The following is a 25,237-nucleotide window of genomic DNA, read 5'->3' as shown; positions in this document are numbered from 1 at the left end:
ATTTTTTGAAGAGTATATATCTCTATTAATAAGCCTGATACCAGTCACTTTCACTGCATTTAAGGCTTTACTTACATTACTTCGGTATCAGCAGCATTTTCTTAGTCAATTCCATTCCTTAGAAAAATATTTTACTGCACATACCTTAGTTGCAGGAAAACCTGCGCGCCATTCCCTCTCTGAAGTTACCTCACTCCTCAGAATGTGTGAGAACAGCAAGTGGATCTTAGTTACTTCTGCTAAGATCATAGAAAACGCAGGCAGATTCTTCTTCCAAATACTGCCTGAGAAAAAACAGCACACTCCGGTGCCATTTAAAAATAACAAACTTTTGATTGAAGAAATAAACTAAGTATAAAACACCACAGTCCTCTCACGACCTCCATCTATGTTGAGGGTTGCAAGAGAATGACTGGATATGACATGTGAGGAGAGGAGCTATATAGCAGCTCTGCTGTGGGTGATCCTCTTGCAACTTCCTGTTGGGAAGGGAATATATCCCACAAGTAATGGATGATCTGTGGACTGGATACACTTAACAAGAAAAAGTTGTTTAAAATTGCATGCTCTATCTGAATAATGAAAAATTAATTTTGACTCGAGTGTCTCTTTAACAAACAAGGGAAAAAAAACCATAACAAAAAGCATGTGTTACATTGTGATTTTAATTCAATCTTCTGATCTTGGGTCTTTTCAACAAACATTAATACAACCCTGAATAAACCCTTTTCACACAAAGGAGTCAGTAACGCCCCTCAATACATAGATAGGAAAAAAAAAAATAGTATATACAGGAATTCACATTAGTGTGTTAGGCATGTGTGCATATAAGTGTGTGATTATATACATAATATACACACACATTATCAGAGAAGCAAAACATTGCCCATATTTATAGTCTTGAGAAAATAGTTATAAACAATACTAGCACATTCACTGATATTCTTTGAACACAAATAACAAGCTAAAAAGATAACAAGTGTTAAGAGGTTGTATATACAATGGGAGAGACTTAAAGCGCAAACAGCAGAAGCCATCTCAAACGTTACTGGAAGTATTAACTACTCTGTAGTACACAGGTTATTGATTTATCTTTTTTTTTCTTTTAGGGGTCATTTGGGAAGTCATATGATGGCTGGTATAGGTCATTTGGGGGTCACATGGCTGTTATACAATGAAAAGAAGCAGAGTCCTAATGACAGCAAAGTGTGAAAGAGCGTCCCACCGCCGGTGAACTTCATAAATGGTTTAAAAGATGTTTCCACTGGACATTAAGTCAAATGCATAGGCAAAACATTTCATTTCTCCAGTTAAGTCTGCTCTATAAACAGGGCACCCCAGGGCTGTGATGATCATTTAAATTTTTTTTTTTAAAAGATACCCCCCCCCACCCCCTCGCTCCCAAAAACTAATGTTAGGTCTTTGAATATTCAACAGTCTGCTTTTCATTGATTGTTGGTGAAAATGTCGATACACAGCAGATACTTAGTAGATATCTAGAGGAAGGCGAGATTTGTGTGTGTGCTGAAGCATGACACCGGGTACGGAAGATTTCAGGATTTCACAGAAAAATATATAATAATTCCAAGAATCAAAGCAACAATGCAAAGAACAAGGACTAGGATACAGATCTTCTTCCGGGATTTTTTCTGTGGAAGAAAAAAAAAATGAATTGTGTGATAAGATCTTAGAAGATTCTCACAAAATAATATGCATTAAAAAAAAGAATCACAGTCGAAAGATTTTTACAGGTTATTAGTGTGACATTTTACCTGGTAATATGCTGCCCTCTGTAACTGCTCTGTTGCTCTCTCTACGTGAACATCTGCACTTTCAACATTGGCCTCTATACTGTCTGCAAAACAAAGGTATTACTCACAGACTGTGTGATCAGGGAGGTGAAATAGAGCATCTGCTTCAAGCAACAGACATACTTCTGTGAGAGGTTCATCTCTTACTTAAAGGGACATAATATTCATATGCTAAATCACTTGAATCTGATGCAGTATAACTGTAAAAAGCTGACAGGAAAATATCACCTGAGCATCTCTATGTAAAAAAGGAAGATATTTTACCTCACAATTTCCTCAGCTCACCAGAGTAAGTCCTGTGTAAAAAAATTATACTTCAGCTGCTGTCCAGCTGCAGGTAAAAAATAATGAAGAAATGAACAGCAGCCAATCAGCATCAACAGTGCTGAGGTCATGAACTCTTTTACTGTTATCTCATGAGATTTCACTTAACTCTCATGAGATTTCATAGTAAACTTCCTTAAACTGAATAGAGAAATAACATGAGCACGAGGCTCACTCCCTTGCCTGTCCCGGAACAAGCATACTGATTTGCTGCTTAAAGTCCTTTGCAATGGGGTGTGAATACTTAGGACATTTTGAGGTAAAATATCTTTCTTTTTTACATAGAGATCTTCAGGTGATATTTTCTAGTCCACTTTTTACAGTTATGCTGCATCACTTTCAAGTGTTTTAACATTTGGGTATCATGGTCCTTTAAAGGGATAGAAAGGTCAAAATGTATGCAAAACTGGGGAATGAGTAATAAAGGCATAATCTATATTTTAAAACAATAATTCTGGAGTAGACTGGACAGCAGCTGAAGTATAACTATTCACAAAGCACTTACTCTGGTAAGCTGAAAAAAACGGAGGTAAAAAATATCTTCCCTTTTTACATAAACTGTTCACAGAGCTCTTTCTACTGTGAGCTGAAGAAATTTTCAGGTAAAATATCGTCTTTTTTTACATAGAGATGTTCAGGAGATATTTTCATATACAGTTATGATGCAACACTTTCAAGCAACTTAGCATATGAGTATTATGGTCCTTTAGGTCTTCACAGACACAATACACACACCACCGATAACGCTGAACAGTTCTCTCGGATACCTTGATGCCTGCAACCTCAATGTGTTTAATCAAGAATCTGACAGGCAGTTTCCTATTTTGAGTGCAGATATCTCAAATTTTTCGGTCAGTTCTTTGTGTAGTTACACGATGTTGACCGCAAGCACTCTTCCATTTAAATCATCCCCACACTCCAATTTATCTTTATATTCTTTACAGAACTACATGATACACATACATTTTCAGCAATCTTGTACTGCTAAATATTTTTTGCCTTCAACAGGCCGTCAATTTGACCGACTTTAACAAGTAACTTTGTTTACCCATCTGTAAAAATATATACATTTGTTAATTTACCAAATATTTTAGTAATATTACATCAAATTACATGTAAATATGTATTACAGATGTTGCTAATATTAAACGGAATTAGAAATGGTTGCAAAACGAAAAAATTAAATCAATACTATTAAGAATTAATATGAAATTAATATCAAAATAAATAGTAATGTGTCTCTCTTTAACATAAGGCATATTAGAGAAATTCCCCTTAATGAGATACACAGATCCCAAGGTAAAAAATGCTTTAAAAACAATCCCTGAGGGGCCTTGTAATACTGGCAAAGCAAAGTGTTGCTACAAAGTTATAATGCCAAATGATTGGAAGAAATGTTGTATTTTAATTTTGGAAAAAGAATGATAGCAAGGTCTAAATAAACCATAAACAGCTACTTATAGAGTAAATCAATAAATGACATACCAATCATCTCTCCTTGGTCATGGATCATTACTGCTAAATCTTTAAAAATCTGGTTTACATCTAAAATATCTGCCTGTGGGTAGAAAGGGAAAAAAAGATAAGATACAAAGAAATGAGCGAAGGGCAAGTTAGCTTTGTAAATACAACTTTTTTTCTGACCATTAAAATACAAAATTTAAGAATAAAATGCATACAAACACCATTTTTACCACACTGGAAAATATGTGCACAATGGAAAATGCATTGTTTTCGCCAGGACTCAGGCATACTAAATTAAACATTTTACTGACAGCCGGGTAAAATTTAAGCCAATATTAAAAGGTATAATTAGATAATATTAATTTAGTTAGATATTTGTTGCACACCTTATCATTAAATCAATGTATGTTAAATTATGCAATTAATGTGCGCTTTGGATAGCTTAAGTAACCGTGTTCTCCCCAGGACCTTTTTAGAGGGTGCACCACCCGGCTGATTTTACTGATCAACCAGCTAAAATGTTAGCTAATATTAAAGTGATTGTAAACTTTGCTGAATTAAAGCCTAGTATTAAAATAGACACTAAACCCATTTTTTTTTTCTTTCATGATTTAGATAGAGCATGCAATTTTAAGCAACTTTCTAATTTAGTCCTTTTATCAATTTTTCTTTGTTCTCTTGCTATCTTTATACCAATAAGCAAGCACTATCCATGGTGCTAAATCTAAAATGGGCCGGCTTCTAAGCTTTACATTCCTGCTTTTAAAATAAAGATAGCAAGATAACGAAGAAAAATTGATAATAGGAGTAAATTGGAAAGTTGCTTACAATTGCAAGCTCTACCTAAATCATGAAAGATATTTAAAGGGATACTAAACCCAAATTATAACACTCTTAAAAAACGGGCATTTTAATTAATTAAAGTAGTAGAGCTGGACGCCAAAGGAGGCAACGCAAAAATTGGAGGAAGCCGTTTCTTCATTGATATGCTAATGAAGCAGCAGATACAGGCGAAGGATCAGCGTTATGTTTACCATAATGCAAAGGTATTTTAAAAAATAAGCCTCATTGTAAACTTTAATGAATTAAAAGTGCCTTGTTTTTAAGAGAATTATCTAATACTGGCCATTTATTCAGTAAAGTTTAAAATCACTATAAACAAAAATTAGCGAATATTAAAAATGTTCAATATGTATTGCACAAATTATCATTAAAGGGACAGTCAAGTCCAAAAAAAAAACTTTCATGGTTCAAATAGGGCATGAAATTTTAAACAACTTTCCAATTTACTTTTATTACCAATTTTGGTTTGTTCTCTTGCTATTCTTAGTTGAAAGCTAAATCTAGGAGGTTTATAAGCTAATTTCTTAGACCTTGAACGCCGCCTCTAATCTAAATGCATTTTGACAGTTTGTTATCAGTAGAGGGCATTAGTTTATGTGTTTCATATAGGTAACATTGAGCTCATGCACGTGAATTTACTGTGGAGTGAACACTGATTGGATAAAATGCAAGTCTGTTAAAAGAAATGAAATAAGGGGGCAGTCTGCTGAGGCTTAGATACAAGGTAATTACAGAGGTAAAACGTGTATTATTATAACTGTGTTGGTTATGCAAAACTGGGGAATGGGTAATTAAGGGATTATCTATCTTTTAAAACAACAAAAATTCTGGTGTTGACTGTCCTTTTAAATAAATTTATGTTAAATAATGCAATTAATTTGTGCTTTGGATAGCAGAAAATTAAGTAATAATATCAGAAAATATTACACTGTCCCTACCAGGATACTTCATAATGCCAGTGCCACCAGGCTGGCAACATTTTCTGTGGAGAACACAGTGTAACATTTATAAATTATAACTGCCGGCACCCAGCATATAAAAAAAACCAAATACAAATACAGACCAAGCACATTTTAGTCATAAACAGGAAAAATAAATGCTAAAGTAAAGTAATTATAGAGGACACAAATACATCAAATAAATCACAGTTCAATTCTACCTCCAGTTTCTGGATTGCACTCTCTCTCTCCTTTATGAGTTCAAGATCCTCTTCTGTAATAGCAAACTCCTCCTCTTGATCCTGCATCTGATTCCAGTCCTCATTGCTAGAAAGTTGAAAGCTTGGTTAGTACCTTGGGGGAGGAACGTGTCATTGAGACAGTGATGTGCAATACTAAGGTTGAAAAAACATAATTTATGCTTACCTGATACATTTATTTCTCTTGTGGTGTATCCGGTCCACGGATCATCCATTACTTGTGGGGATATTCTTCTTCCCAACAGGAAGTTGCAAGAGGATCACCCACAGCAGAGCTGCTATATAGCTCCTCCCCTAACTGCCATATCCAGTCATTCGACCGAAACAAGCCGAGAAAGGAGAAACCATAGGGTGCAGTGGTGACTGTAGTTTAAATTAAAATTTTGACCTGCCTTAAAAGGACAGGGCGGGCCGTAGACTGGATACACCACAAGAGAAATAAATTTATCAGGTAAGCATAAATTATGTTTTCTCTTGTAAGGTGTATCCAGTCCACGGATCATCCATTACTTGTGGGATACCAATGCCAAAGCTAAAGTACACGGATGAAGGGAGGGACAAGGCAGGCTTAAATGGAAGGAAACACTGCCTGTAGAACCTGTCTACCAAAAATAGCCTCCGAAGAAGCAAAAGTATCAAATTTGTAAAATTTTGAAAAGGTATGAAGCGAAGATCAAGTCGCCGCCTTGCAAATCTGTTCAACAGAAGTCTCATTTTTAAAGGCCCAGGTGGAAGCCACAGCTCTAGTAGAATGAGCTGTAATCCTTTCAGGGGGCTGCTGTCCAGCAGTCTCATAGGCTAAGCGTATTACGCTCCGAAGCCAAAAAGAAAGAGAGGTTGCTGAAGCTTTTTGACCTCTCCTCTGTCCAGAGTAAACAACAAACAGTGTAGATGTTTGGCGAAAATCTTTAGTAGCTTGTAAGTAAAACTTTAAAGCACGGACCACGTCCAGATTATGTAAAAGACGTTCCTGCTTTGAAGAAGGATTAGGACACAATGATGGAACAACAATCTCTTGATTGATATTCTTGTTAGAAACTACCTTAGGTAAAAACCCAGGTTTTGTACGCAGAACTACTTTATCTGAATGTAAAATCAGATAAGGAGAATCACATTGTAAAGCAGATAACTCAGACTCTCCGAGCCGAGGAAATAGCCATCAATAACAGAACTTTCCAAGATAAAAGTTTAATATCAATGGAATGAAGGGGTTCAAATGGAACCCCTTGAAGAACTTTAAGAACCAAGTTTAAGCTCCATGGGGGAGCAACAGGTTTAAACACAGGCTTGATTCTAACCAAAGCCTGACAAAAAGCTTGAACGTCTGGAACTTCAGCCAGACGCTTGTGCAAAAGAATAGACAGAGCAGAAATCTGTCCCTTTAAAGATCTAGCTGATAATCCTTTTTCCAAACCTTCTTGGAGAAAGGACAATATCCTAGGAATCCTAACCTTACTCCATGAGTAATTCTTGGATTCACACCAATAAAGTTATTTACGCCATATCTTATGGTAGATTTTCCTGGTGACAGGCTTTTGTGCCTGTATTAGGGTATCAATGACTGACTCGGAGAAGCCACGCTTTGATAAAATCAAGCGTTCAATCTCCATGCAGTCAGTCTCAGAGAAATTAGATTCGGATGATTGAAAGGACCTTGTAGTAGAAGGTCTTGTCTCAGAGGCAGGGTCCATGGTGGAAAGGATGACATGTCCACTAGGTCTGCATACCAGGTCCTGCGTGGCCACGCAGGCGCTATCAAGATCACCAATGCTCTCTCCTGTTTGATTTTGGCAATCAGTCGAGGGAGCAGAGGAAACGGTGGAAACACATAAGCCAGGTTGAAGAACCAAGGCGCTGCTAGAGCATCTATCAGTGCCGCTTCTGGGTCCCTGGACCTGGATCCGTAACAAGGAAGCTTGGCGTTCTGGCGAGACGCCATGAGATCCAGTTCTGGTTTGCCCCAACGATGAACCAATTGAGCAAACACCTCCGGATGGAGTTCCCACTCCCCCGGATGAAAAGTCTGATGACTTAGAAAATCCGCCTCCCAGTTCTCTACACCTGGGATATAGATTGCTGATAGGTGACAAGAGTGAGTCTCTGCCCAGCGAATTATCTTGGAGACTTCCAGCATCGCTAGGGAACTCCTGGTTCCCCCTTGATGGTTGATGTAAGCCACAGTCGTGATGTTGTCCGACTGAAATCTGATGAACCTCAGGGTTGCTAACTGAGACCAAGCTAGAAGAGCATTGAATATTGCTCTTAACTCCAGAATATTTATTGGGAGGAGTTTCTCCTCCTGAGTCCACGATCCCTGAGCCTTCAGGGAATTCCAGACTGCACCCCAACCTAGAAGGCTGGCATCTGTTGTTACAATTGTCCAATCTGGCCTGCGAAAGGTCATACCTTTAAACAGATGGACCCGAGATAGCCACCAGAGAAGAGAATCTCTGGTCTCTTGATCCAGATTTAGCAGAGGGGACAAATCTGTGTAATCCCCATTCCACTGAATGAGCATGCATAGTTGAATGAAGAACACGGCAAGATTTTAGAAGCTTTGATAACCTGGATTCTGTCAGGTAAATCTTCATTTCTACAGAATCTATCAGAGTCCCTAGGAAGGAGACTCTTGTGAGTGGGGATAGAGAACTCTTTTCCTCGTTCACCTTCCACCCATGTGACCTGAGAAATGCCAGAACTATGTCCGTATGTGACTTGGCAATCTGAAAGCTTGACGCCTGTATCAGAATGTCGTCCAGATAAGGGGCCACTGATATACCTCACGGTCTTAGGACCGCCAGAAGAGATCCCAGAACCTTTGTTGAAAAAAACGTTTTTAAACAGTCACAACAGCTGCCACAGCTCCACTGTGGCTTTACCTTCCTCAATACACAACTTTTGAAGCCTTTTGAGCCCTTCAGAGATGTCCTATAGCATGCAGGGGACTGCTGAGGGAAGCTGAATGTCTCTGTCTGTAATTTTAACTGTGCAAAAAAGCGCTAAAATAGTGGAAAGCCTCAGGAAACTGTTTCTAGGCAAAAATCAAGCCAGCCATGTGGAAAAAACTAGGCCCCAATAAGTTTTATCACCAAAGCATATATAAAAACGATTAAACATGCCAGCGTTTTATATTGCACATTAATCAGAGTATATACCTCTGAAAGCAAGCCTGATACTAGTCGCTATTAAATCACTGTATTTAGGCTTAACTTACAATTCCATCCCTAGAAAAACTTAAACTGCACATACCTTATTGCAGGATACCCTGCACGCCATTCTCCCTCTGAAGTTACCTCACTCCTCAGACATATGTGAGAACAGCAGTGGATCTTAGTTACTTCTGCTAAGATCATAGAAAAACGCAGGCAGATTCTTCTTCTAAATGCTGCCTGAGATAAAATAGTACAACTCCGGTACCATTTAAAAACAATAAACTTTTGATTGAAGAAAAAACTAACTATATTACACCGCTTTCCTCTTACTACCTCCAGCTATGTTGAGAGTTGCAAGAGAATGACTGGATATGGCAGTTAGGGGAGGAGCTATATAGCAGCTCTGCTGTGGGTGATCCTCTTGCAACTTCCTGTTGGGAAGGAGAATATCCCCACAAGTAATGGATGATCCGTGGACTGGATACACCTTACAAGAGAAACAATGCTGAGTAATCATGTTAGGAGCAAAGGAAGTCATTTAAAAAGGGACAGTCTAGTCAAAATTAAACTTTCATGATTCAGAAAGCGCATGCAATTTTAAGCGACTTTCCAGTTTAATTCCATTATCACATTTTGCAGTCTTTTTTACATGCACACTCTCTGAGGTACCAGCTGCTACTGAGAATGTGCACAATTTCACAGGGTATACTTGTACTAGTCTGTGATTGGCTGATGGATGTCACATGATACAGAGGCTGGCAGAAAAAAAAATATACGGCTTCCTTAAAACTCAAAGTGTTGCTGCATTATTTTTATTATGCACTTGTTAACTATGAAATTATACTGTAACATTACTATAAACATGGTTGCAAACACTGCCGGAGCTCGCCTAGAATTATGCTATAACAAAAGTATACCAAGAGAACAAAGAAAAATTGATAATATAAATACATCGCAAAGTTGTTATTCCAGCAAAAATTGAAATCCACATGGATGAATTTCATTTTTGAATAGAAGCATCTTCTAATATACCTGTACATGTATCATCAAAATGTTTCTAATAAAAGCTATAGCTGTTTAAAATGCTGGTGCACGGTGCAAATTAAAACACAGCACTTGCTTAGAGAGCCTAAGGTGCTTAAACCATCTGGTAATGCCTCAATTTGTTAATTGCTGATGATACAAGACCCACTGGCACTCTGAGCAGCTGCAGTATTTAAAATGCTAGTACACAGAATACCTAGCTATGCTTCACATGCACGCGCAGAGAATAGTGATAAAAAAAAGCATATTTTTCCAATGCATGTATATTGCAAATATGTTTCTATTCAAATAATTCATCTGTGTGCATTTAGACATTTTGACTGGAATGTCTAAGTTTTATTTTGACTTTACTGTCCTTTTAAATAAAAAAAAATATGAATTAAATTTGTAAAACTTGGGAATATTTAAGAATCTGCATTGTTTTGAAGCTCCTTATCAGATCATCAATCATGCTGAGGCCAAATAGGGGCAGATATGTGGCATGGTTTGGGTTGCCATGTGTTGGAAAATCTAACATTTTCATACGTAAACTACATGAAATGGGGGCAAAATGAATACAAAGTTGTCCTACTATGCATAATAAAAAAATATATATATTACAATCTCATAGTGTTTACTGTCCCTTTAAATTATTCAGAAAATAATGCAAAATTATACTGTGGATTTTCTTATGTTTGAAGCCATTTCAAGCAACTTTCATTATGGTCTTTACCTCAGTAAGGGTGGCTAACTGTCCTTTGTTAATGACTGTCTGACAACCTGCATTCATTTATAAAGGGGTTAAAAGGGACATAAACCCCCACATTTTTATTTTGTGATTCTAATTGAACATACAAATTTAAACAACTTTCCCGTTTATTTCTATTATCAAATTTTCTTCATTTCCTTGTCATCCTTTGTTGAAAAGCAGGCAAGTAAGTTCAGGAGTGTGCACGTGTCTTTAATACTATATGGCAGCAGTTTTACAGCAGTTATTCATTTGCAAGAACACTAGGTGGCAGCACTATTTCCTGTCATGTAGTGCTCCAGACGTGCAAGCTATCTAGATATCTCTTCAACAAACAATAACAAGGGAACAAAGCAAACAATTGATAGTGGAAGTAAATTGGAATATTTTTAAGAATTGTATGCTTGTCTGAATCATGAAAGAAACATTTTGGGTTTAATGTCCCTTCAAAGAATGGAACATGGTACGTTGTCATAAATATTCTATCAGTGCTATAAGCTCAGGATTTCCCTAGAATGCACAGAAAAAAACATCAACACATTTGCAGTACAAAACAAAAATACAATTAAAAAAATGATTATGCTTAAAGGGACAGTTTACTCCCTTTATTTTGTTCCCAATGATCCACTTTACCTGCTAAAGTCCATTACCCTTATATTGGCATTTGAAATAGTTGATTTAGCCTGTGGTATCAGCACCCATCCTGAAAGTTTTTGGCTTTGAGCACAAGCTGTGTTAACACAGCCAGTAGAAGAAATTACACTCCCAGTGGGTTATAGAAGAGATAAGGTAATAAAATGGTAATTTTCCATTGTTCTCTCCAAATATTTGTGATTGGTTTATGGACAGATATAAGCTAAAGAAGCAGATATATGTGCACAATGTGATAAAGTAATGAGATCTGATTATACCAACAAGCTCAGCCCATTTTATTAGGTTGTGGCTTCAAAACACAAAATCAGCTAATTCATATACACAAATAAACCTTAAAAAAAGCACATCTCATACATTTTATACTCTGCAGCTGGTAAAAAAAACATAATTTATGTAAGAACTTACCTGATAAATTCATTTCTTTCATATTAGCAAGAGTCCATGAGCTAGTGACGTATGGGATATACATTCCTACCAGGAGGGGCAAAGTTTCCCAAACCTCAAAATGCCTATAAATACACCCCTCACCACACCCACAATTCAGTTTAACGAATAGCCAAGAAGTGGGGTGATAAAAAAGTGCGAAAGCATATAAAATAAGGAATTGGAATAATTGTGCTTTATACAAAATCATAACCACCACAAAAAAAGGGCGGGCCTCATGGACTCTTGCTAATATGAAAGAAATGAATTTATCAGGTAAGTTCTTACATAAATTATGTTTTCTTTCATGTAATTAGCAAGAGTCCATGAGCTAGTGACGTATGGGATAATGATTACCCAAGATGTGGATCTTTCCACACAAGAGTCACTAGAGAGGGAGGGATAAAATAAAGACAGCCAATTCCTGCTGAAAATAATCCACACCCAAAATAAAGTTTAACGAAAAACATAAGCAGAAGATTCAAACTGAAACCGCTGCCTGAAGTACTTTTCTACCAAAAACTGCTTCAGAAGAAGAAAATACATCAAAATGGTAGAATTTAGTAAAAGTATGCAAAGAGGACCAAGTTGCTGCTTTGCAAATCTGATCAACCGAAGCTTCATTCCTAAATGCCCAGGAAGTAGAAACTGACCTAGTAGAATGAGCTGTAATTCTCTGAGGCGGAGTTTTACCCGACTCAACATAGGCAAGATGAATTAAAGATTTCAACCAAGATGCCAAAGAAATGGCAGAAGCTTTCTGGCCTTTTCTAGAACCGGAAAAGATAACAAATAGACTAGAAGTCTTTCTGAAAGATTTAGTAGCTTCAACATAATATTTCAAAGCTCTAACAACATCCAAAGAATGCAACGATTTCTCCTTAGAATTCTTAGGATTAGGACATAATGAAGGAACCACAATTTCTCTACTAATGTTGTTGGAATTCACAACTTTAGGTAAAAATTCAAAAGAAGTTCGCAACACCGCCTTATCCTGATGAAAAATCAGAAAAGGAGACTCACAAGAAAGAGCAGATAATTCAGAAACTCTTCTGGCAGAAGAGATGGCCAAAAGGAACAACACTTTCCAAGAAAGTAATTTAATGTCCAATAAATGCATAGGTTCAAACGGAGGAGCTTGAAGAGCCCCCAGAACCAAATTCAAACTCCAAGGAGGAGAAATTGACTTAATGACAGGTTTTATACGAACCAAAGCTTGTACAAAACAATGAATATCAGGAAGAATAGCAATCTTTCTGTGAAAAAGAACAGAAAGAGCAGAGATTTGTCCTTTCAAGGAACTTGCGGACAAACCTTTATCTAAACCATCCTGAAGAAACTGTAAAATTCTCGGAATTCTAAAAGAATGCCAAGAAAAATGATGAGAAATACACCAAGAAATATAAGTCTTCCAGACTCTATAATATATCTCTCTAGATACAGATTTACGAGCCTGTAACATAGTATTAATCACAGCGTCAGAGAAACCTCTTTGACGAAGAATCAAGCGTTCAATCTCCATACCTTTAAATTTAAGGATTTCAGATCCTGATGGAAAAAAGGACCTTGTGACAGAAGGTCTGGTCTTAACGGAAGAGTCCACGGTTGGCAAGAGGCCATCCGGACAAGATCCGCATACCAAAACCTGTGAGGCCATGCCGGAGCTACCAGCAGAACAAACGAGCATTCCTTCAGAATCTTGGAGATTACTCTTGGAAGAAGAACTAGAGGCGGAAAGATATAGGCAGGATGATACTTCCAAGGAAGTGATAATGCATCCACTGCCTCCGCCTGAGGATCCCGGGATCTGGACAGATACCTGGGAAGTTTCTTGTTTAGATGGGACGCCATCAAATCTATTTCTGGAAGTTCCCACATTTGAACGATCTGAAGAAACACCTCTGGGTGAAGAGACCATTCGCCCGGATGCAACGTTTGGCGACTGAGATAATCCGCTTCCCAATTGTCTACACCTGGGATATGAACCGCAGAGATTAGACAGGAGCTGGATTCCGCCCAAACCAAAATTCGAGATACTTCTTTCATAGCCAGAGGACTGTGAGTTCCTCCTTGATGATTGATGTATGCCACAGTTGTGACATTGTCTGTCTGAAAACAAATGAACGATTCTCTCTTCAGAAGAGGCCAAAACTGAAGAGCTCTGAAAATTGCACGGAGTTCCAAAATATTGATCGGTAATCTCACCTCCTGAGATTCCCAAACTCCTTGTGCCGTCAGGGATCCCCACACAGCTCCCCAACCTGTGAGACTTGCATCTGTTGAAATTACAGTCCAGGTCGGAAGCACAAAAGAAGCCCCCTGAATTAAACGATGGTGATCTGTCCACCACGTCAGAGAGTGTCGAACAATCGGTTTTAAAGATATTAATTGAGATATCTTTGTGTAATCCTTGCACCATTGATTCAGCATACAAAGCTGAAGAGGTCGCATGTGAAAACGAGCAAAGGGGATCGCGTCCGATGCAGCAGTCATAAGACCTAGAATTTCCATGCATAAGGCTACCGAAGGGAATGATTGTGACTGAAGGTTTCGACAAGCTGCCATCAGTTTTAGACGCCTCTTGTCTGTTAAAGACAGAGTCATGGACACTGAATCTATTTGGAAACCCAGAAAGGTTACCCTTGTCTGAGGAATCAATGAACTTTTTGGTAAATTGATCCTCCAACCATGATCTTGAAGAAACACCACAAGTCGATTCGTATGAAATTCTGCTAAATGTAAAGACTGAGCAAGTACCAAGATATCGTCCAAATAAGGAAATACCACAATACCCTGTTCTCTGATTACAGACAGAAGGGCACCGAGAACCTTTGTAAAAATTCTTGGAGCTGTAGCAAGGCCAAACGGCAGAGCCACAAACTGGTAATGCTTGTCCAGAAAAGAGAATCTCAGGAACCGATAATGATCCGGATGAATCGGAATATGCAGATATGCATCCTGTAAATCTATTGTGGACATATAATTCCCTTGCTGAACAAAAGGCAAGATAGTCCTTACAGTTACCATCTTGAACGTTGGTATCCTTACATAATGATTCAATATTTTTAGATCCAGAACTGGTCTGAAGGAATTCTCCTTCTTTGGTACAATGAAGAGATTTGAATAAAACCCCATCCCCTGTTCCTGAACTGGAACTGGCATAATTACTCCAGTCAACTCTAGATCTGAAACACAATTCAGAAATGCTTGAGCTTTTACTGGATTTACTGGGACACGGGAAAGAAAAAATCTCTTTGCAGGAGGTCTCATCTTGAAACCAATTCTGTACCCTTCTGAAACAATGTTCTGAATCCAAAGATTGTGAACAGAATTGATCCAAATTTCTTTGAAAAAACGTAACCTGCCCCCTACCAGCTGAGCTGGAATGAGGGCCGCACCTTCATGTGGACTTAGAAGCAGGCTTTGCCTTTCTGGCTGGCTTGGATTTATTCCAGATTGGAGATGGTTTCCAAACTGAAACTGCTCCTGAGGATGAAGGATCAGGTTTTTGTTCTTTGTTGAAACGGAAGGAACGAAAACGATTATTAGCTCTGTTTTTACCCTTAGATTTTTTATCCTGTGGTAAAAAGGTTCCTTTCCCACCAGTAACAGTTGAAATAATAGAATCCAACTGAGAACCAAATCATTTATTACTCTGGAAAGAAATGGAAAGTAGAGTTGATTTAGAAGCCATATCAGCATTCCAAGTCTTTTTTTTTTTTTTTTTTTTTTTTTTTTTATATATTTATTTATTGACCAAAAGCAAAATAACAGCCTTACAATTTGGCTTACCTTTCACCACGCAGGGTATACCGAAACAAAAATTTAGCCCAACAATTTGGGCTAGCATTTCACCACGCAGGGTGTTTACATTGATTATAGAATAACAGAGTACTAAAACATATAAATTAAGTTTTAACTTAAAAAAATCCGTAACCTAAAATCAGATGTGTTTTCAACTTTCAAATTAGACTCTACCTCAGCAAACATTCCATTACCCTGTTGACACTATGTCGCTATAGAAAAAAAAAAAAAAAAAAACCCAACCTATAGAAACTTTACAGTAGTAGCTGAATAGTCTAAAAACATTTTTCCAAATGTATATCTTGCTTTTGGGTCTTTTACCTATTATAGTGTAACCCCATCTAGAGACAATACTAAAAGCAAAATCAACAAAACAAAGAAACAATAAAGAAGAGGGACAGCAAAAACAAAACAAACAAAAAAAAAAAATAAGAACCCCCCCCCCCCCAAGTCCACTTCCCTCCTCGCAGTTGCCGCAGGTACTATTTAATTTTGCCCAGTAAAGTTACCTTACCCCGTATTATCAAGTTAACCCATACCCCACTCTTGGGGTATCATGTTTTTTAACAAAAGTAACATGAATTCGGGGGAATTTTGTATGGGTAATATGAGTTGCTTTTGTGCTATCAATGGTTTTTCCCTGATTATATTTAACCATTTTGAAAAGAAATCCTTAAGTCTCTTCTCTGAATAGGGTCTAATATTAAGTAGCTCAATCGTCATCTGGGTATCCATTGTATTAATAAATTCTTTCAAACTAGGTTCTCCTGATGCTTTCCAATTTTTAAATATTATGTTGCGAGCGGCTAGAATAGCCAGATTTATAAGGAGTTTATCTGGTTTATTATCTCCTTCATCATATAACAGGAATACATTGACTGCAGTCAATGATATTTTAATGCTTACAAATTTATTAAGCCAGTAATTAATTTTGCCCCAAAATTGCAATACTTTTGGGCAAGCCCAAAGACAATGGATAATATCAGCGGTCTCAGCTTTACATTTAAAGCATTTACAGCGCAGTGTATTATCGGCCCATTTATTAATTTTGTCCGGGGTTAAATAATAATTATTTAATAGTTTATATTGAGACTCTTTCCAACTATACACTGACGTGGCCAAATCCAAATTGATAAGACTTTTTTTAATCTCTTGTGATTGCACCTGCGGGAAATACCTATTCATATAGATTGTAATTTTTTCCACATGCGTCATCCCAGATACGTTACATAACATGTTGTACCATATTGAAATTGATCTCTTCCCAGCTTTATATAATTTTAATCCAGAATCTATTTCTGGCCACTCCCACTCAGTCCCGTAACGTTGGCATAGTTGATTAAAATAACTCCTACTCTGTAGATAAGCATAAAAGCTTTTAGGATTCAATTGAAACTCAATTACCATATCTCGATAAGATTTTATATATATTGTATCAGCTTGCCTGAATTGGGACCAGTTCTTTAAACCTTTCTCCCTCCATATTTTATATACCGGGTCTGACAGGCCGGGCAAGAAGTCGGGCATACCCATAATAGGACAAAAACTAGAAATATGATATTGACAGTTTAAGAGGGTGCAATATTTCTGCCAGACTATAATGACATTCTTAAATGTTAGTAAATTGAAAATGTTGTTAGGGATTGATTTTTTGTCTGTGTGCAATAATGATTTAAGATTATAAGGCATAATTACTTCTGATTCTAAATTATAGTAGGTGACATAGTCCCCCTCTACCAGCCAGTCTACTGCGAATTTGACTAGGGTCACCAGATTATATGTTTTAAGGCAAGGAAGTGCCAGACCCCCTTCTTTTCTACGCTGAATCAGTTTGTTTAGAGCCAAACGGGGTTTACCATTGTTCCAGAGAAATTGAGATATTGATTTATTGAACCTATGTAAATCTGATCTTAATATGAATAGAGGCAAGTTTTGAAGCAAAAATAAAAATTTAGGAAATATAATTGTTTTAATTACCATTATCTTTGCTGAAAGTGACAATTTGTACATACTCCATTTAGCTAAATCTTGAGGTAGTTTATCCAGTAAGTTTTCATAGTTTATTTTGTACCATTCATTCGGATTTTTACTTATATTTATACCTAGGTATTTTAACTGTTGCACTTGAAATCCGTGCTTGGTATAGCTCTTATTATTTTTCTGTAGCCAGAGGATCTCCGATTTCTGCAAGTTCATTCTATACCCAGAAAATCTGCTATAGTTTCCTATTATATTAAGACATTTTGGAATGCTTTCAGACGTTTTATATAGATACAATAGTAAATTGTCTGCGTATAGGGAAATTTTAATATTCTGCTTGCCAAGTCGGATACCTGTTAACTCTTGCCTTAAAAGAATTGCCAGAGGTTCGAGAGAAATATTAAACAGAAGTGGCGACAGCGGGCATCCCTGTCTTGTCCCTTTATGTAATGTTATATATTGCGAGAGTTCTGCGTTTACTAGTAGTTGTGATCTGGGGTTATTGTAAATAGCTTTGGTTAAATTAAAGAAATTACCTTGCAGGCCGAATTTATCAAGAGCCGTGAATAGATGGTCCCATGTAATAGCATCAAATGCTTTTTCCGCATCTAGTGCAAGGAGGGCCAGGTCACCTTTAATGTGTTGCTTATGTCCCAAAGATTTGTTATAATAGAAGTCTATTGTTGTCAGTATGCGGCGTATGTTTCTAACCACATTCCTGCCTGGCATAAAGCCTGCCTGATCATGATGTATGACTTCACCTAACACCCTTTTTAATCTGTCTTCCACTATTGCCATTAAAATTTTATAGTCTACATTCAACAAAGATATAGGTCTATAAGACCCTAATTCTTCACGATTTTTACCTTTCTTATGAATCAACGTAACAATTGAACTCGTGAAATATTTTGATTGATTGCTATTATTGACATAGTAATCATTATAAAGTTTACCTAGCATATCAACAATATCTACTCTGATGCTTTTGTAAAATTCGGCTGGAAGCCCATCAGGGCCCGGAGCTTTATTGTTTTTCAGTTTTTTTATGGCTTTATCTATTTCCCTTTCAGATATTCTTTGATTGATCTCCTTGAGAGCCGCTGGTGAAACTCTGGGCACTGTAATACTTTGCCAAAATTTGTTTTTAGCAGCTATATCTATATCTTCAGCAGAATACAGTTTTTGGTAGTATCTAAAAAATGCTTGTCTAACCTCCGAAGCCTTTGTATATGATCTAGCTCCTTCATTTATATTTGAAATAATATTTTTATTATTTCTTATTTTAATCAACTTTGCCAGATACCCTGCACACATACCCTTCGGGCCTTGAAAGGTCGCCCTTGCTTTTATATCTTCCCTGGTCCATTTCTGTTTTAAAAATATTTCTCTTTCCTCTCTTGACTGTTTATATTTGCCCCATGTATTGGGTTGTGGATTGGACAAGTAAGTGTTATATGCATTTTTAAGTTGTTTTGCTAGTTGAACCTCACGTGCCAGGAACTTCTTTTTTAATTTTGACATATAGGCCACAATCTCCCCACGGAGTACTGCTTTGCCTGTTTCCCAAAGAATCTCTGTTTTATCAGCATAACTAGCATTATTAGCTAGAAAGATTCTCCAGGCATTAGTTAACCAATTACAGAATTTGATGTTATTACACATGTACTTTGGGAAGAAAAAATTATTACAAGTTCCTGCTTTTCTAGCTCTTATTTTTAACCCTATAATTGCGTGATCTGAGAGGAGGATCTCGTTAATCGAGGTATCCATATCGCGTTTAAGGAGTGATCTATCCACTAAGAATAAGTCAATTCGTGAGAAGTTTTTAAAAGCTCTAGATTCACAGGAGAAACAACGTTCATCTGGGTGCTGTATCCTCCAAATATCCTCAACCTCTAAGTTCTTCAATAAGCTTCCAAAATTTTTTGCCTCCTGTCTATATTGTTGCTTATTTACTTGTTTAAATCTATCAACAACTGGATTTAGAGTCATATTAAAGTCGCCCATAATTATTAAATTTTGCCCTCGCAGAGGAAATATTTTTTTCTCTATCTTACTCCAAAAGATTTTATCACTTTTATTGGGGCCATAGATGTTACAGAAGGACCAGACACAATTGTCCATTCTAAGCTGTACTATAATATATCGGCCCTCCGGGTCAAGTTCACTTTTAATTATCTCATATTCCAAATCTCTGTGGAACAAGATGGCTACTCCACGACTACGCTTATCACAAGGTGTAGCAATAATTTCTTTTATCCAGTTAACCTTAAGTTTTGCAATTTCTGCCGTTTTTAAATGAAGTTCTTGTAAGAAAATAATATCTGCTTTCTGTTTTTTCACTAATTTGAGAACATTTTTCCTTTTAATTGGGGAGGTGATCCCACCCACATTCCAAGACACTAAGTTATACATATCTTAGCCCATTCGTTATTTGTTATTCTTGTATGTTTATAATGCAGACAGGAGTGTGGGAGCTTGGGAGAGAGTGAACCGGGAGAGGAGAGGAGAGAGAGGGGAAGTAAAAAGAGAAAAAAAAAAGGAAAAAAGGACGAGCAGAAACAACACCCAACACTTAAGGGGGCCCAGTGGACTATTTCCACTGGAATTCCCCAAAACAAATTTAAAAACACATAGATATAACCAGCAATAATGCAACTTTAAAGCAGTTACCTTCTGCATAAAACTCTTAACGCTATGATCAGGATATTTAATTACACTATAGAGTTTTATTTTGCTTTTATTCACTAATAACCTATTACTTATCTTCTGATCTTGTCACTTTTAGTGTTATGGGTTAGAACCTGTAAATTATGCTCTGCAAAATGTCCTAAAAAAAAAAGACTATCAAAAGGTGTGTTTATGTACAGCTTCAGAAGAGCTGTCTATATGTGTGTGTGTGTGAGTATATATATATATTTGTATATATATATATATATATTTTTTTTTTTTTTATTTAAACCAAATAAGTAGAAAAAAGTGGGAGAAAAAAAAAGGGAGAGAAAAAAAAAAAAAAAAATACAATCCAAATATATCAACACTAAAGTGATTTACAAACGTGGAAGTATCTGTATACGTATGGATACCAAATCATTAACTAAAGGGTATTTTATCCTACAATAGCTGATCACACTATTCCCTATTTGGGGTAGATATATACAGTTTTGCCACAAGCCTTAAAATAGGGTTGATCCGACAGGCTTTTGACCAGGTTATAGGATAAACTGAATGCAGGCAAGCACTGGAATATAGGATGCTTTTTATCCCCTTATTTATCCCCTTATTTGAGGACGGATGAGACTTTATCTTGGAGGTTTGCTAATTGTCTGAGGCCAGAATATTTATCTGTTTCACCCACACACCTTAAACATAAATTCCAGTTACAGTAAAGATCCTTTTACAGCTTATTGTATCAGAGTTTAGCCTAAAAATGGAAAATACAATTTGGGAGGCTTGTTATTACATCCTGCAAACCAAACCCTAATGTGACAAGATTAGAGTATTGCAGCCAAAACCCTAGAAAGGGAAACTTTAAATCATCCGCATAAAGAAAAGAAAAAACAGACAGAGCAATACATCATAGAAACTTTTAAGTGTGTCACTCTTTCTTGAGAGCTAAATTAGCTTTGTTATAGGTCCATATAAAGATATAGTAGTCCTTTTTTTTTTTTTTTTGCTTAAGTGTCAGTCCAGAAATTTACACATAGATCCCTTTTGCATAGCGTCAAAACAGATTGGTCAAAGAGGGATATTGATATAAAGTACCTAGTGTGTCCTGAGGCTATGCCACAGATTTGTATTTAACAGAATCAATCTTGTAGAGTGTGGTGCACAGGGGTTAAGCTGAAAATACTTGCGATTTTAGGGATGTTTCTCTTTGCTTGGACTCAGTCCTCTCGTAGGCCTGTAACTCTGCTTAGGCTCCCACAGAACACTACGCCGCACAGGACACCTCCCCCGCGGCGTAGATACCTGCTGCCGCCGTCTGCCTCTGGATACAGGAAAAAGGCTTAAAGCTGAAAGTTCCCCTTTTTTTTTCCTTGCTTCCACTCCACTGCTTGCACCGTGTCACTCACTCACAGATTTTACATTCCTTTCCATGGATTTCTGTCTGACGGGCTGTGCCTCAGGACACCAGGTCATCTGTAAAAGCTGGTATCAGCGCCACCTGATTAGTACAAGCGCTGGGGGCTTCCTCTTTGCAGCCGGATACTGTGTTCCAAATCCCCGGGCAGCTTTGCAGAAAAAAAAAACGCCAACAGGATCAGTTGCTGCTTGTGTAGCGTTGGTCACGCTCTGTCCTTGCAGAGCCTGCGCACCGGATGTTGGCGTGTGCGTCTCACAGGAAGCCTCCCCTCCAGCATTCCAAGTCTTAAGCCATAAAGCTCTTCTAGCTAAAATAGCTAGAGACATAAACCTGACATCAACTCTGATAATATCAAAGATGGCATCACAGATAAAATTATTAGCATGCTGAAGAAGAATAATAATATCATGAGAATCATGATGTGTTACTTGTTGCGCTAAGGTTTCCAACCAAAAAGTTGAAGCTGCAGCAACATCAGCCAAAGATATAGCAGGTCTAAGAAGATTACCTGAACACAGATAAGCTTTTCTTAGAAAGGATTCAATTTTCCTATCTAAAGGATCCTTAAACGAAGTACCATCTGACGTAGGAATAGTAGTACGTTTAGCAAGGGTAGAAATAGCCCCATCAACTTTAGGGATTTTGTCCCAAAATTCTAATCTGTCAGACGGCACAGGATATAATTGCTTAAAACGTTTAGAAGGAGTAAATGAATTACCCAATTTATCCCATTCTTTGGAAATCACTGCAGAAATAGCATTAGGAACAGGAAAAACTTCTGGAATAACCACAGGAGATTTAAATACCTTATCCAAACGTTTAGAATTAGTATCAAGAGGACCAGAATCCTCTATTTCTAAAGCAATTAGAACTTCTTTAAGTAAAGAACGAATAAATTCCATTTTAAATAAATATGAAGATTTATCAGCATCAACCTCTGAGACAGAATCCTCTGAACCAGAAGAGTCATCAGAATCAGAATGATGATGTTCATTTAAAAATTCATCTGTAGGGAGAGAAGTTTTAAAAGATTTTTTACGTTTACTAGAAGGAGAAATAACAGACATAGCCTTCTTTATGGATTCAGAAACAAAATCTCTTATGTTATCAGGAACATTCTGCACCTTAGATGTTGAAGGAACTGCAACAGGCAATGGTACTTTACTAAAGGAAATATCTGCTTTAACAAGTTTGTCATGACAATCAATACAAACAACAGCTGGAGGAATAGCTACCAAAAGTTTACAGCAGATACACTTAGCTTTGGTAGATCCAGCACTAGACAGCGATTTTCCTGTAGTATCTTCTGACTCAGATGCAACGTGAGACATCTTGCAATATGTAAGAGAAAAAACAACAACATATAAAGCAAAATTGATCAAATTCCTTAAATGACAGTTTCAGGAATGGGAAAAAATGCCAAAGAACAAGCTTCTAGCAACCAGAAGCAATGAAAAATTAGACTTAAATAATGTGGAGACAAAAGCGATGCCCATATTTTTTTAGCGCCAAATAAGACGCCCACATTATTTGGCGCCTAAATGCTTTTTGGCGCCAAAAATGACGCCACATCCGGAACGCCGACATTTTTGGCGCAAAATAACGTCAAAAAATGACGCAACTTCCGGCAACACGTATGACGCCGGAAACGGAAAAAAAATGTTTGCGCCAAAAAAGTCCGCGCCAAGAATGACGCAATAAAATGAAGCATTTTCAGCCCCCGCGAGCCTAACAGCCCACAGGGAAAAAAGTCAAATTTTGAAGGTAAGAAAAAAATGATTAAATCAAATGCATTATCCCAAATATGAAACTGACTGTCTGAAAAATAAGGAAAGTTGAACATTCTGAGTCAAGGCAAATAAATGTTTGAATACATATATTTAGAACTTTATAAACAAAGTGCCCAACCATAGCTTAGAGTGTCACAGAAAATAAGATTTACTTACCCCAGGACACTCATCTACATGTTTGTAGAAAGCCAAACCAGTACTGAAACGAGAATCAGTAGAGGTAATGGTATATATAAGAGTATATCGTCGATCTGAAAAGGGAGGTAAGAGATGAATCTCTACGACCGATAACAGAGAACCTATGAAATAGACCCCGTAGAAGGAGATCACTGCATTCAAATAGGCAATACTCTCCTCACATCCCTCTGACATTCACTGCACGCTGAGAGGAAAACCGGGCTCCAACTTGCTGCGGAGCGCATATCAACGTAGAATCTAGCACAAACTTACTTCACCACCTCCATCTGAGGCAAAGTTTGTAAAACTGAATTGTGGGTGTGGTGAGGGGTGTATTTATAGGCATTTTGAGGTTTGGGAAACTTTGCCCCTCCTGGTAGGAATGTATATCCCATACGTCACTAGCTCATGGACTCTTGCTAATTACATGAAAGAAACATAATTTATGTAAGAATTTACCTGATAAATTCATTTCTTTCATATTGGCAAGAGTCCATGAGCTAGTGACGTATGGGATATACATTCCTACCAGGAGGGGCAAAGTTTCCCAAACCTCAAAATGCCTATAAATACACCCCCCCCACACACACCCACAATTCAGTTTAACGAATAGCCAAGAAGTGGGGTGATAAGAAGGAGCGAAAGCATCAACAAGGAATTGGAATAATTGTGCTTTATACAAAAAAATCATAACCACCACAAAAAACATAATTTATGTAAGAACTTACCTGATAAATTCATTTCTTTCATATTAGCAAGAGTCCATGAGCTAGTGACGTATGGGATATACATTCCTACCAGGAGGGGCAAAGTTTCCCAAACCTCAAAATGCCTATAAATACACCCCTCACCACACCCACAAATCAGTTTAACGAATAGCCAAGAAGTGGGGTGATAAGAAAAAAGTGCGAAAGCATAAAAAATAAGGAATTGGAAATAATTGTGCTTTATACAAAAAAATCATAACCACCACAAAAAGGGTGGGCCTCATGGACTCTTGCCAATATGAAAGAAATGAACCCATCAGGCAAGTTCCCACATAAATTATGTTTTCTTTCATGTAATTAGCAAGAGTCCATGAGCTAGTGACGTATGGGATAATGACTACCCAAATGTGGGTCTTTCCACGCAAGAGTCACTAGAGAGGGAGGGATAAAATAAAGACAGCCAATTCCTGCTGAAAATAATCCACACCCAAATTAAAGTTTAAATGAAAACATAAGCAGAAGATTCAAACTGAAACAGCTGCCTGAAGTACTTTTCTACCAAAAACTGCTTCAGAAGAAGAAAACACATCAAAATGGTAGAATTTAGTAAAAGTATGCAAAGAGGACCAAGTTGCTGCTTTGCAAATCTGATCAACCGAAGCTTCATTCCTAAACGCCCAGGAAGTAGAAACTGACCTAGAATGAGCTGTAATCCTTTAAGGCAGAGTTTTACCCGACTCGACATAAGCATGATGAATTAAAGATTTCAACCAAGATGCCAAAGAAATGGCAGAGGCCTTCTGACCTTTCCTAGAACCGGAAAAGATAACAAATAGACTAGAAGTCTTTCGGAAAGTCTTAGTAGCTTCAACAAAATATTTCAAAGCTCTAACCACATCCAAAGAATGCAATGATTTCTCCTTAGAATTCTTAGGAGTAGGACATAATGAAGGAACCACAATCTCTCTACTAATGTTGTTGGAATTCACAACCTTAGGTAAAAATTCAAAACAAGTTCGCAACACCGCCTTATCCTGATGAAAAATAAAAAA

At 37.3% G+C, this 25,237-nt stretch overlaps 1 protein-coding gene across 1 annotated transcript in view; it reads right to left on the bottom strand.

Annotated features, from left to right (window-relative positions):
- Positions 1-647: 647 nt before the first annotated feature.
- Positions 648-25,237, bottom strand: part of STX12 (syntaxin 12) — a 78,930-nt gene continuing 54,340 nt past the window's right edge. Inside the window, exons 6-9 of the mRNA XM_053707092.1 lie at positions 5,602-5,707; positions 3,621-3,693; positions 1,773-1,855; positions 648-1,649 (exon numbers count right to left, since the gene is read on the bottom strand). Coding sequence (XP_053563067.1) covers positions 1,554-1,649; positions 1,773-1,855; positions 3,621-3,693; positions 5,602-5,707 — 358 coding nt within the window. The 3' untranslated portion in view covers positions 648-1,553. The remainder of the gene's footprint in view (positions 1,650-1,772; positions 1,856-3,620; positions 3,694-5,601; positions 5,708-25,237) is intronic.

The sequence above is a fragment of the Bombina bombina genome, chromosome 3, assembly GCF_027579735.1.
Source record: "Bombina bombina isolate aBomBom1 chromosome 3, aBomBom1.pri, whole genome shotgun sequence".
Classification (NCBI taxonomy): domain Eukaryota; kingdom Metazoa; phylum Chordata; class Amphibia; order Anura; family Bombinatoridae; genus Bombina; species Bombina bombina.
The sequence above is the reverse complement of the archived record's forward strand: the minus strand, read 5'-3'. Positions and strand labels throughout refer to the sequence as shown.